This window comes from Mytilus trossulus, chromosome 14, assembly GCF_036588685.1.
Source record: "Mytilus trossulus isolate FHL-02 chromosome 14, PNRI_Mtr1.1.1.hap1, whole genome shotgun sequence".
Taxonomy (NCBI): Eukaryota; Metazoa; Mollusca; class Bivalvia; order Mytilida; family Mytilidae; genus Mytilus; species Mytilus trossulus.
In genome coordinates this window covers 47013274-47027268 of record NC_086386.1, presented here as the reverse complement: position 1 = coordinate 47027268, position 13995 = coordinate 47013274, and the positions used below count along the sequence as shown (strand labels likewise).

General features: G+C 31.1%; 1 protein-coding gene across 4 annotated transcripts in view; it reads left to right on the top strand.

The window, feature by feature from the left end:
• The window catches only part of LOC134696295 (probable phospholipid-transporting ATPase IA), a 65840-nt gene that overhangs the window by 3742 nt on the left and 48103 nt on the right, over positions 1–13995 (top strand). For all 4 annotated transcript variants that reach the window (XM_063558009.1, XM_063558005.1, XM_063558006.1 and 1 more), the window contains exons 2-3: positions 10931–11051; positions 12072–12171. In XM_063558009.1, the coding sequence (XP_063414079.1) occupies positions 10931–11051; positions 12072–12171 (221 nt within the window). The remainder of the gene's footprint in view (positions 1–10930; positions 11052–12071; positions 12172–13995) is intronic.

Below are 13995 nucleotides of genomic sequence, written 5' to 3'. Positions count from 1 at the left end.
TAATGTTTTGGTTGTGATTTTGGTTGATCGATGTTTAAAACACCTAACATGTTGAAGATTTAGACAGATGATAATAAATTTGTACACCTCTTTTTCACATCATCACAGCATGTCACACTTTTTCGCATGTTGCTCTGCATCCATGAGAATATATCATATTTATATTTCTGTGTTTATTCTTGATTGAAGTTAGCTAATCTGCGTAACGTGTTTTTTTCCTGATTAGTCATTCTAAAATTAAACTTCTACAAAATGTAGTAAGAAACAATTTATCATTTTTAGTCCAAACCCTCAAATTTCAGTCTAATTGTAGGTAGTCAACCCCTTATTTGATATTAATCTTTTAACCATATTTCATTGTTGATTTTTCTTGTTTTGTGATATTTTGCTACAAGATTCCCTAACAGGCGGTGAAGTAGACATGCGATATAAAAATTTAACTAAATTACGAACTCAAACTTGATATAAAATGAGTTTGGAGATTCATAACTACTCAATTTTAAGAACTGTTTTGTAGCTGACAGAAGGTACAATAAATGTATTGTTGTTATTGATTTTCTCTGTAATTACTAGATATGGAGGAAATCTGATCATTCTACAACAGGTGCTCTTATTATGGTCAAACTACACAGATTTAATGATCATGTTCATAAATCTTAACACTGGATTATATCATTACACTGTCTCATCATAATTTATGTTCATTTGGGTAAAAGTAAAGGTAGGCACAATTAGGTGTTGTAAGATTGTGTTGTACAAATTCTTCAATTGATTTTTAATGAAATGCTACCATGTCTATTTTAAAAAAATTCTTCTAAAAATACAACACTGAGAAAATTGTTTTCACCAATTTCTCAATATGAATTACGAGATGTTATATCTTGGGTATCTGACCAGTTTTAGTAAATCATTCCACATTGAACACTTCAATAATGCATGTACATTGTACCAAGACATTAACATTGTGAACCTAATTGTTCATTGAATATATTAAATGTTTTAGGCTATTCAGTATATAGTATTTAAATGTATATACATGCATGCTTCATATTTATGCTGATATCATCAGATCAAAGTCCACTCTTACACAGACTTAAGTTCTAATTCTGATACACAAACCCATTTCCCCATGTATTTATATAATAGTCAGTTGTATATGTCATGCTAATGGATTTTGAATAATTTATTGAAACTGCCACTTGTTACCAATAATTAGCTAAATAGCCATGTCAATAAATCACTTTATCAACTAGGGATGTGATTTTAAAATGATTTACATTTAAAACTTGTCAAACTGAGCTGTATGAAATCAGTGTTTTTATTTGAATATTTGCTTTTGATGCTGAATTTTAAACATAAAATTGAGAATGGAAATGGGGAATGTGTCAGAGAGAAAGAGACAACAACCCAACCATAGAAAAAAACAACAGCAGAAGGTCACCAACAGGTCTTCAATGTAGCGAGAAATTCCAGCACCCTGTCTGTCTTTGTATATCTCATTACCAGTCTCAATGTCAGAAAAAACATAATGATTCAAGGAAAAATTGATAACTTACTAAAATATATCAGACAAAATAAACATTACAGTTTAATAGCTGTTATAGAAAGTCATTAGGCACATCAGTGCATGTATTCACTACTGACTAGATACTAATTACACCAGTAGCATCAGTGGCGGATCCAGAACTTTTTAATTAGAGTCTGACACAAGAGTGAACACACTGAAATGTTTGATCTTCTGTACTGAGGTGTACATATCTGTCTGGTAGGTATCATCTGACAGTGACCTCATTTTCATGGTTTATTGCATGTTTGGTCATTGTTAAATTTTCAGTTTGTTTCTTTAAATCTTAGATACATGTACTATAAGCAATAAGTCAAGTGTATTTGATGCATATATTGATTGTAAGGTGTATATGTCTGTCTGGCATAGTTCCTTTGACCGTGACCTCATTTTCATGGTTCATTGGTCAATGTTTAATTTTCCTGGTTAAGTAGTTTCTTAGCAACTATAAACAATAGGTCAACTAAATTTGGTGCAAGTAATGATTCAATTCAAACCTGAAATACATATACCCCTTACAATCATTCTAGATTTGTTGGTTTAAATTTTTAATGAATATACATTTTTTTTTGTGAAGTGTTGCTTTTCTATTCACATTCAGAGTATCATTAAAAGTGGTAAAACAAACTTTATGCAATTGAATACATATCCCATGAGACAAAAGCAGTTAAATTTAGAATAAACAATTTTATCCAATGTTAGTTCAAGAAATTTATACCTGAGGGACATGTTGGAGCATTAATGATGCTGTGAGTTGATAGCTATGACATCAGAATGAAGAATTTCTTCCCATTCAGGTATTGATTGGTGTTATTGGAAATGTGAGGTAATCGCTAGATAAATTTGCTACAGAGAAGATAAAAATATTAACCTGTTATCACCTGTGTATAAACAACACTGAAACTAATTACTTTTCATTGTGTGATAATATGTAACTATTATAAAGATATTGGCAAAAAAAAACTGTATACAAAGTTGTAAATTGGGTGTCAGAGTATTCTAGTTTATGAAATATTATCCAAAAACAATTGCACCAATAATCAATGAGCATGATGGAAATATTGAAGCTTTGTATTTTGTGAGACATCTTTCATAACTTTAGCAATTATTTATAAGTGTTATATACCTCCCCAACCAAAATATCCTCATAATTGGGGGATAGGGTGTAGTATTTTGTAAATGATAACATATATTTTTTTTGTCAGTAAACATTATGTATGAATATATGAATTATGTACAAAATAATAAAATGATAATGAAAAACGAATAAGATGTACAGCAACAAAAAACAACCCCTGAATTAACAGGCTCCTGAAATATAAAACACAAGAATTTTGAAAATATGTCTAGACTTGAATATTACATTATTTGAATCATTATTTGATGATGTTGACAATGATGGTGATTAATGGCTGTTTAATGTTCAGTGACAAACTAAATGCAATTTCAGGTTGAGAACATGTTAAAGGTTTACTTTTTAAATTGTTATTTGGATGGAGAGTTGTCTCATTGACACTCACACCACATCTTCCTATATCTATAAAGAGATATTGATATGAATCCTACATTAAGGAGATAACTGTATTGTATTTTAAGCTTTGACGGCATCAATTGGGGATTTGATGGTCACAAATTAAGTTTACTGCCGACGCATTAGCCGTCAGAGCTTAAAATACAATATTGTTGTCCTCATTCTGATGAAACTGACAGAAAACAACGATAAAACATGTATTTAAAATCTGTCATATGTCGTCTGCGCTTTCAAGTACAGCCCATAGCATCAATTGTCAATTGATGCCATGTAAATAAGTGACGTTATCCAATCAAAATGAACATTACAAACGTTATTGCATTAGAATTTGTAATTGACAACACACTGAGACTGATTTTTAATGCGCTAGCTCACAAATAAACAGTCAGCAAGAAGATATTTCACGTAACTGGACGCATTATTATAACTCTTAGTGAGCTGACAAGTCTATGCTCTTATTCTTTAATGCTAATTGCCTTGCAGAGAAGTAGCAAATACCAATATCAAGTCATTGGTTTGACCTGGCTGGGAATTAAACCCACAACCTCAAGCACACAATATGGTTTCATTATTTGATAAATCTTAGGTAATGGAAGCATGTTGCATGTATAGTAAAATTTACTCTAAGGATGTACTTAGGTGAGGTTAGGTGAAAATTAATAAATTAAGAAGCTAAAATTGATACTTTAAAGTGGTAGAGCATCAGTTAAGAATAAAAATAAGCAAAAAATATTGATAGGTCATGGACCTCCTTTTCGAGATATTTGAGATTTAAAATATGGCGGGAAAAGGCTAACTCGGACATTTACCTTATATTTGCATTGGTATTATTAGGTCTCAAAACAAAAGAAAGAAAATTAAGAATCTTCTAAAATTTTGGTAAATGACCTTTCATGAGCTATTTAGTCTTATATGAAAAAATAAATGGGTGTTATGGGGCAAAATATTTTACATTGTATTTTATGGAAAAACACCAAGGAGGGCGAACATTTAACACAAATTCCAAAACCTCACCTAAGTACATCCTTAATTTTTTTATAGATATTACCATAGGGCATAAAATTGATTTGGAAGGACATTTGAACCTAGTCTATTTTGGTGGTTCTCAATGCAACAACATTAGTTATCTGAGCTAAATATTTAAAGAAAAATAAATAGTAAAGAATAATACATGTAGTATATTACATGTACAACTTAATGTGCCTGACAAATTCGATTGTTCTAACAAATAAACCCTGCTACATGGCCATGGTTCTAATACCTTTTCTATAAAAGTGTACTTCATCTAATTTTGAGCAGTATCATGTCATTCAAGTAATTTCAATCTGGCAGAAATTCTTGCAAATAACTCATAGAAACAGGACTGACAATGATATTGACTATTTATTTAATAACAAATGACTATTGATTAGTTTAATTGGTTCTTCGAATGTCATTATTATCTCAATGTCAATTGACCTATATTCATACTCAAACATAGAATAATGAAATTCCTCAACTATGAACAATGATTGTGACCAAATAACCATCAGATTAAGTCATAATGTCAAGGGTCTCAAATTTGCTTTGCATATTGAAATGTCCAGAAGTTTTTAAATTTCCAAGTGAGAGTAACACAATCCTCCTTAAAAAAAATATTGGTTATGTACTAAGCTTGAGGTACTAAGCCTCAAAGATTCATCAATAATGCTCAAATTAAAAAATCTAAAAAGGCCAAATGAAGAACGAAGTTGAAAAGCATTTAGGAAACAAAGTTACTAAAGGTTTTGCCAAATATCTATTCCTGGGTAGAAATTTAACCCATAGTATTTCATAAAAACTAAAACATCTGTGTTGAAGACCGTAAAATAACCTATAATGGTTTACTTTTATAAATTGTTATTTGGATGGAGGATTGTCTCATTGGCACTCACACCACATCTTCCTATATCTATAAGAAAGGTTAAATACAATCATGAAAACAGTATTCCTCATTGAGCCAGTGTGAGGTAGCTATAAGATCTTTACCATAACATTGAATGATTTGATGTTTTAACGCAATGCTATTTTGAGTTTGACACTTTTTTCAAAATTAATGTTTTTTTTTTTTAAATTATTAAAAAAGTAGAGTAACACATTTCAGTCGTATATGTCTTCTAAAAATACTTGTATTTTGGATAAGTTTGGGTGTTAGTTATTGAAGCAAATATCTTCATGTGTCAGTAAATATTTGAATTCAACAATTATATCATTATCCAGTTAATTTTTATAGCATTATACTCCCTTTCCTCCATAATGACGCCTTTTGACGCCACCCCCTTTACTCCATAATGACGCCTTTTGACGCCTGCGTAGTCCCTCACTTGAAATGTCTCATCTAAGAAAAAACTTCATCAGACTTAATAAAAGTTGTATTTAATAGCAAGAGGATATTCATGAGAATCTATGACTGGAATTTCCTTGATGAAATATTTGTTTTGGCAATGCATTAATAATTTAAACCTGCTGATTTTTTGATTTTTTTTTAAATCCTATGCAAATCAAGTATTTTAATAAAAAGTATCCATGGAGGAAAGGGTTAAAAAAAGTTGGGTATACTTTTTTTTACCTCTGTCTGTCCATAAGTCCGTCCCTCCATCTCATGAATGATTTTTGTCTCATCTTTCTCAGGAACTACATATATACAAGGATTTCTGAAATTTAGATTCAGAGTTTATATAAGCCAGCTTAACCATGTGAAGTGTTTTTGGATTCATCACAGGGCCTCGGTGGCGGAGTGGTCAAAGTAGTTACTACTGTAATCACTAGCCAGTCAACACTAATGTTGTGAGTTTGAAACCCGCTCCTGCAAGTGCATTAGACTCCTATCTTAATTGACTAGGATTGTCAGTTTCCTACCAAAGGTCGATGGTTTTCTCTGGGCTTCTTCTACCAATAAAAAACTGTACCCCATGAAATAGCCTAAATGCGTGGGCAGTAGCTAGTTGTTTCACTTGTACTTCATATTTTAGTGTTTTGATTTGATTTATTTAAGCCTGTTGACCTTTAAGTGTCAATAAATGTTCATATTCATAAACATTAAAATTCAAATGTTATAATACTTACATTGAGCAACAGTTTTGATAAATGTCATTACACAATTATTGTCTGGAAATAAGTCATAAGATAAATATGCTACAATAGCCAGGGAGAATCACATATTAAAGTTACAGCGAAATAGTTGTTCAATTTGGCTTCTTACAGGTGCCTTAATTAATAATTAATAGCAGCAAAATTATGTCTTAAAATGGAAACTCTTTCTATGAAATTAATTATTAAGCGAAGGTATGTTTAACACTTATTCTAGCAATTAATTTGTAACTAGTGATCTTTCTTGGGAATTTATCAAGTAATGTATTCTACCTTGAAGCTACTTATTTAGAAAAAAGTTCTATTATGATTAGAAAATCCATTATTCGTCACCTTCAAAAACACATCTCTCTGGAATATTGATGAAGCCCTTGTCATTTTGACCAATTATAATGATATAATTAGAAACTAAGATAAAAAGCAGATTCATTGAGAACTCTGCAGCTTTACATGTGAAATCTCCCAGTTTATCTAGCAGATTATTGGAGCATTTATTGATGACAATTCTCAATGGAATTAACAAATTCTATACTAGGAGCTGAATGAATAAGTGCAAATAATTCTGGATAGGAATATGTAGGTTTTGTTTAGTTTTTATGTCTCGTCTATGATATTTGCTGACAATGCCGACAATAGCTGCTCCAGATATACACCTACAAAGTTTAATGCAGGGACGTAAGTGTCTTTTTTTATACTCATTAGTCATAGGCATCAACGGTCAAATGAAATTGTCGAAGGTAAACATTCAATGATCAAATCAATATCTTGATACAGGACAGATATCATTATTTTGCTCCTATTGTGTGATTGCATGAATTTTAGCTATAAAAAAATGACAATATTGAAAGTTATTAGAAATACATGACAACTTGATTATAGTCTTTTATTGTATGATTGGGGAAAATCAATAATTTTGTTAGCATATGGTGTTAATCATGTATCTGTGTTATAAATGGAATACAAATGCTTAGAACGGTCTAAATGTTTTGTATAATGTTAAAGTACTTAATAATATGCTACAAAAACTTCTTACAAAAAGCAAGAAGCACTAATTTTTTTATACCGTGTATGGTGTTTTATTTAGCAGAATTAATTTCAGCATCCTTAAATTAAGTGCTGTATTTGTATGTATTATGATGTATTATGAATGCATGTCGCACTGAAGATAATATATAGCATTGAATTTTGTTTGTGGTCTGCTTTTTTGTTGCTTAAAACTTAAATTCAGTATTAAATGATTAAGTTCATCTGAGCTCTTAATAGAATGAATATAATGAAATTATGAATATTCTTAATTATGTATTCCCCTTTGATTGAGAGTGGTGGCCTCTGTGGCTGAGTAGTTTCAGTAAATGTAGTTAGAATACAGTACCAACAAACTAGTTTGTTAGCTCTGGGGTTGTGAGTTCAAACTTTGCAGGTGCATAAGAGGTCAATCTTAAAAGACAAGGATTGCAAGTTTTCCATCTGTAGGTTGGTGATTCTCACCAACACTTCGTTTTAATGAAACATCAACAATCAAATGGTAACACAAAAAGCAATTTTACTGGTACATTATAAAGACGACCCAAGGGGTTTTCTGCAAAGGACCCCATGGCAGTGGGTGCAGCTGTTTTGAGCTTACAAGACCACTGATAGAGACATGTATTTTTTACCATGTATAAACAGTACATGCTTGAGAATGTTAACTTATTTACTTATATGATACAAATATTTGTGACAAGTCACAACATCACATTGTGTATATAAAACTAAAAAGATGTGATATGATTGCCAATGAGACAACCCTCCACAAGAAAGCAAATATCAACAACTTTTATAGGTCACCATGCATACTGCTTTCATCAATGAACAAAGTCCATGTTGCATAGTGACCTTTAAAAAGCCCTGAAATGTTTACCCTAATATAAAACATGAAGTTTTATGAGAAGTAGAATAAACACTGTGAATGTATTAATGTCTTAGAAAAAGTAGGCAACCACTCACAATGGAAGTCAGTTTTGTAACCTGTTTACTTGATTCGTTGGTCTGTTTAATTGTCATTATTTGTTTTGTTGACATTGACCATCAATTCACTCATTGCTTTTTTTTGTAAATTTTTCTTTAAAGTGCATACATTGAGTTTTGGTCAATTAACCTAAATTTTCCTCATATTTTGATCCCATAACCTGTTTCTATTTCTTTGATTCTATGATTTGTAGAGTTTTGATTGTCTTTTTTTATGCCACAGAGTTGTCTGTCCTTCATTGATCTGTGGTGATTTTCAAATGCTCTTAAAACTTTTATATCTTTGGAATAAGCACAATACATATTTTATTCTGTCAAATATAAGCAGATTATCAGTATCTGCAGGATTTAATGTGAATTGGTAGTATAGATTATTCTATGATAATAACATTGTGGTACACCCACATTAGATTTACCAACTTATATAATGCATTCACCATTCAAGACTGATAGATGGTGTTTGTTAATGTAAAGTTATCTGGCCAATTTAAGTGTACTGTGGATTAATTATTATTCATTAATGCCAATTTTTATGGATATCTGGGGTATAAGTGAATCACAAGTTTAAATGTTCAATGGAGCTTGTTTGTAAAATGAAAACCTTGAAATCAAATATCTATGAAAATGCAGTTTTCTTCAATATAAAAAAAAGTATTCAACATAATATATAAAATCCACAGTATTCTAGTTCTGATATGTCATTTTAGACAGTTCTATTACTGGTAAAAATTATGATACATATATTGTTATAGATTTTGTACTGATAGTTCTCATGAATACAGGAAATAAGTTGAAACATTTTATTACAAAAATATTTCCTTAAATTCTTGCCTATTGTTTAGAAAATAATAAAACATTTATTTTAAGTTTGTGGCATTGGTCTACTTATTGTCATACTTTGAAATTCAACTGCTCAAAATTCTTTTTTGAGGTAAATAAGATTTTAATTTTTTGTTTTACAAAAATGCCATCAATGCATGGGACAATTAATACACGCTGTTTACTTTTTTTCTGAAATGTCTATACTATGGATTCATTTGTTTTCATGGGTAACAATTTTCGTGGATATCTAATTTTTTGGTTTTGCCCAGAATGCAAACAAAACTATAGAAATATTGTCATTGATTGGACATGTAATTTCATGGTTCACCTTTATCAATGAATTCCACAGAAATTGGTATCCAACAAACAATAAAGAATCCACTAACAAGAAAAAAAATGGAATATTTTGTGAAATGACACTGTACCATGTGATTTTGACCAACTTGAGAACTAAAATTCCAGGTGCTGCAATTTCTCGCTGCATTGAAGACCTATTGGTGACCTTCTGATGTTGTTTGTTCTATGGTCGGGTTTTTGTCTCTTTGACACATTCCCCATTTCCATTCTCAATTTTATTGATATAATATAAATCAGAGTTCATTGTCATATTATACTATAAGTAAAGGAGATGTCTGATAAATATAAATGTGACAGGATGAGGAAGACAACATTGTAAGTTAGATAAAAATAGACACGAAATTGAGAATTGAAATGGGGAATGTGTCAAAGAGACAACAACCCAACCAAAGAAAAAAACACAACAGCAGAAGGTCACCAACAGGTATGTTCTTATCCTGAACATATACAAATGTTTAATGAATTGGAAGGTTATCCTTCCATTGAATAAATACATCTTTTCAGTTCTACAAGAAATAACAACTTAACAGTACAATGATGAATCAAGGTTTCTTCAAAAATAGCAAAGGAGTAGGTCCAGTAAGGACTGATTTTGGCCTCAAATTTCAGGTTCATCTGACGAAAGATTTGGACCACTTTTTAAACACTTAAGTGTCTATTTCTTTTGAATCAATTAGTTTATGTGAAAGATTTTTACTGCTTTAGTAATTAAAAAAGATCTGATTCAAGCTCAAATTTGAAAAATCTACCAAATATGCAAAAAATGTCACTTTTCAGATGGTTTTTGTCAAAAATGAAAGTGGCCGCATCTGTGTTCATCCTCAACCTTTATATATGTTATGTCTTATCATTAAATTCAACTTACATTTCAATTTTAAGGATGAACACGAATGCAGCCACTTTCGTTTTACACGAAAACCGTCTAAAATTTAACTAAAATGCTAGAATTGTGTGAAGATTACAGTAATTTAGCATGACTTAATGATGCTAATACCCGATATATGTGCATTGTTTTGTCAAAAAGAGCCCATATTTATGTAGCAAAAGCATTCTACTGTCCAATAAATCACTTAAAGTTTACATTTAAACAATTTTGTAAAACTGCTATATTTTGGGGCCAAAAAGTGTTCTTACTGAACCTACTCCTTTTTGCTCATCCCACCAGTCCTTCACCTCCCTCTCCTCTGCCCTCAAATGTCATCCAAAACATATAGAAGAGTTAAAATCTCACAAAATATGTTAAACCCCTTCCAACTTTTTTCCTGTCCCAAGTCAGGAACCTTGTTAGTCCTGTTTTTTTTTTTAATTTTTTTCAGTTGTATGCTACAGAGTTCAGTATGGCATCCCATTCATTGAAATCATATACCTTATTGTTTATGAGCCCTATTCTCAGTGTTGAGTGGCCTTGATGTATTTTTGGCTCCTTGGTTGGGTTGTTATCTCTTGGACACATTTATTCCCAGGTTCCTTTCCTGATTCTAAAAGTAAATCATCCTTTAGTTTAAAACATGGGCAATATATACTTTCCTTTTTTGTTCCAGATTACCATCCAATGCAAGAAGTTTTAGCATCAGAGACAACAGAAGATGTTGAACCTACACAGCAAAGAGTTATATACATTAACTCTCCACAGCCTGTCAAATACTGCAACAACAAAGTCAGGTAGGTTTTACTGTAACAATAAAGTCAGGTAGGTTTTACTGTAACAACAAAGTCAGGTAGGTTTTACTGTAACAATAAAGTCAGGTGGTTTTAACTGTAACCATGCATGAGCTTTTCTCATCGCTTGGTGTCTGTCGTTGTCCATCATCGTTAACTTTTACAAAAAATCTTCTCCTCTGAAACTACTGGGCCAAATCAAATCAAACTTGACCACAATCATCATCTTTAGGGTATCTAGTTTAAAAAATCAGTGGGGTCCAACCAATTAAGATGGCGGCCATGGCTAAAAATAAAAGATAGGGGTAAAATGTAGAGTTTTGCTTATAACTCTGATTCCAAGCTTTTAGAGCAAATCTGACAAAGTTAAATTGTTAATCAAGTCAAGATCCATCTGCCCAGCAATTTCAGATGAATTATGACAGACAACTGGTAATTTTTAAGGAAATTTTACCGTTTTTGGTTATTATCTTAAATTTCCTTATAGATAGAGATAAACTGTAAAAAGCAATTATGTTCAGCAAAGTAAGACCTACAAATATGTCAGCATGACCAAAATTGTCAGTTGACCCCTTAAGGAGTTATTGACCTTTATAGTCAATTTTTAACAATTTTCATAAATTTTGTAAATTTTTGTAAATTTTTACAAAATATTTTCCTCTGTTACAAATGGGCCAAGTTCATTACAGAAAAAAATAATTGTAAATAGCAAGAACGTTCAGTAAAGTAAGAACTTCAAACACATTACCATCACTAAAACACAATTTTGTCATGAATCCATCTGTGTCCTTTGTTGAATCTGCACATAGATCATAGTGAGCAACACAGGCTCTTTAGAGCCTCTAGTTTGTTCTTTTCTTGATGTGCACTTGTAATGTCATTCAAAAGACTGATTTTAAAGGATATAGACTATGTTATTTCTATTAAATGCTGCCTGCATGAATTTATTCACTGAAGATACCAAGGAATAAATAAATTTGGAAAATTATTTTTCTAAAACTAACAATGATTTTGTTTTTTCAGCACTGCAAAATACAGCTGGATATCTTTCCTACCCAAGTTTTTGTTCGAGCAATTTAGAAGATACGCCAATGTTTTCTTCCTTTTCATATCATTACTACAGGTATTTACTAATATGAGATTTTAAGGTGGTACCTAACACTACAGGGAGATAACTCTATAAAATCAGCTATACGTTTTAATTATGTTGTGCTGGTAAAGGGATATTAAGCTTCTCAATGATCAAAATGAGTGTTTGTCAAACTGCTATTTAACCAGTGTAATTTTTCTGATAAAACAGTTGGTTCAAAAATTTTTATTTTTTAAATTTTTTTTGTCAAAGGGTAAATACTTTGTCAAAATTTTAAGAAAATTTAACGAGCCAAATTAATTTTAGTTCAAGTGTTGGGTAATACCTTAAATGATAAGAAATTTACAACAATCAAATTCACATTGATTCAGTGACGACAACACAGCATAAATTTAGGAGTTTTGTATTAAGGTTTGAGGATTTTGAGGAAATCTAACGGAAAAAAATGATTGGTTAAATGATCATCATTATATAAGCTACATCCAGTTTAGAGGAAGTTTCATGTAAACAAGAAAACTAACTCTGTAACTATTGATATAATGAATAATAACAACTTTATTCAGTGGCGGATCCAAGGGGGGGGGGGGTTCGGGGGTGTTGGAACCCCCGTTTTTTTTGCCAATCAATGCATTTGAATGGGGACATATAGTTGGAACCCCCCCCCCCCCCCCCCCCCCTTTTTAAAATGGCTGGATCCTCCACTATTATTGTCGAGCCTTCGACTTTAGTCGAAAAAGCGAGACTAAGCGATCCTACATTCCGTCGTCGGTGTCGTCGGCGGCGGCGGCGTCCACAAATATTCACTCTGTGGTTAAAGTTTTTGAAATTTTAATAACTTTCTTAAACTATACTGGATTTCTACAAAACTTAAACAGAAGCTTGTTTATGATCATAAGATAGTATCCAGAAGTAAATTTTGTAAAAAAAATATTCCATTTTTTCCTAATTTTACTTATAAATGGACTTAGTTTTTCTACCGGGAAACATTACATTCACTCTGTGGTTAAAGTTTTTAGAATTTTAATAACTTTCTTAAACTATACTGGATTTCTACCAAACGTGGACAGAAGCTTGTTTATGATCATAAGACAGTATCCAGAAATAAATTTTGGATAAAAAATATTCTATTTTTTCCGAATTTGACTTTTAAATGGACTTAGTTTTTCTACGGGGAAACATTACATTCACTCTGTGGTTAAAGTTTTTAGAATTTTAATAACTTTCTTAAACTATACTGGATTTCTACCAAACGTGGACAGAAGCTTGTTTATGATCATAAGATAGTATCCAGAAGTAAATTTTGTAAAAAAATAAATCCATTTTTTCCATATTTTACTTTTAAACGGACTTAGTTTTTCTGCGGGGAAACATTACATTCACTCTGTGGTTAAAGTTTTTAAAATTTTAATAACTTTCTTAAACTATCCTGGGTTTGTACCAAACTGGGACAGAAGCTTAATTATGATAATAAAATAGTATCAAGAGGAAAATTTTGTAAAAATATAAATCCATTTTTTCCATATTTTACTTTTAAATGGACTTTGATTTTCTTCCAGTTAACCATACATACATGTACAGTCTGCAGTTGTTTTAAAAACATTTATTAGTTTCATAAACTATTCTTTTTTTATTTTATTTTTGTTGAGCCTGCAATTAACAGCAAAAGAAGGCGAGACACTGGGTTCCGCAGAACCCTTACAAATTTTTCTACAATTTAAGTTGAAATCATGCTATTTAAATAACATTTATAAGTGATGAAATATATTTATCAGATTATGTTTAATTTTGATTCAAATAATAATATTGAATGAAATTAAGTACATCATATGCAATTGTAAAAAAAAGGTTTTACTTTTA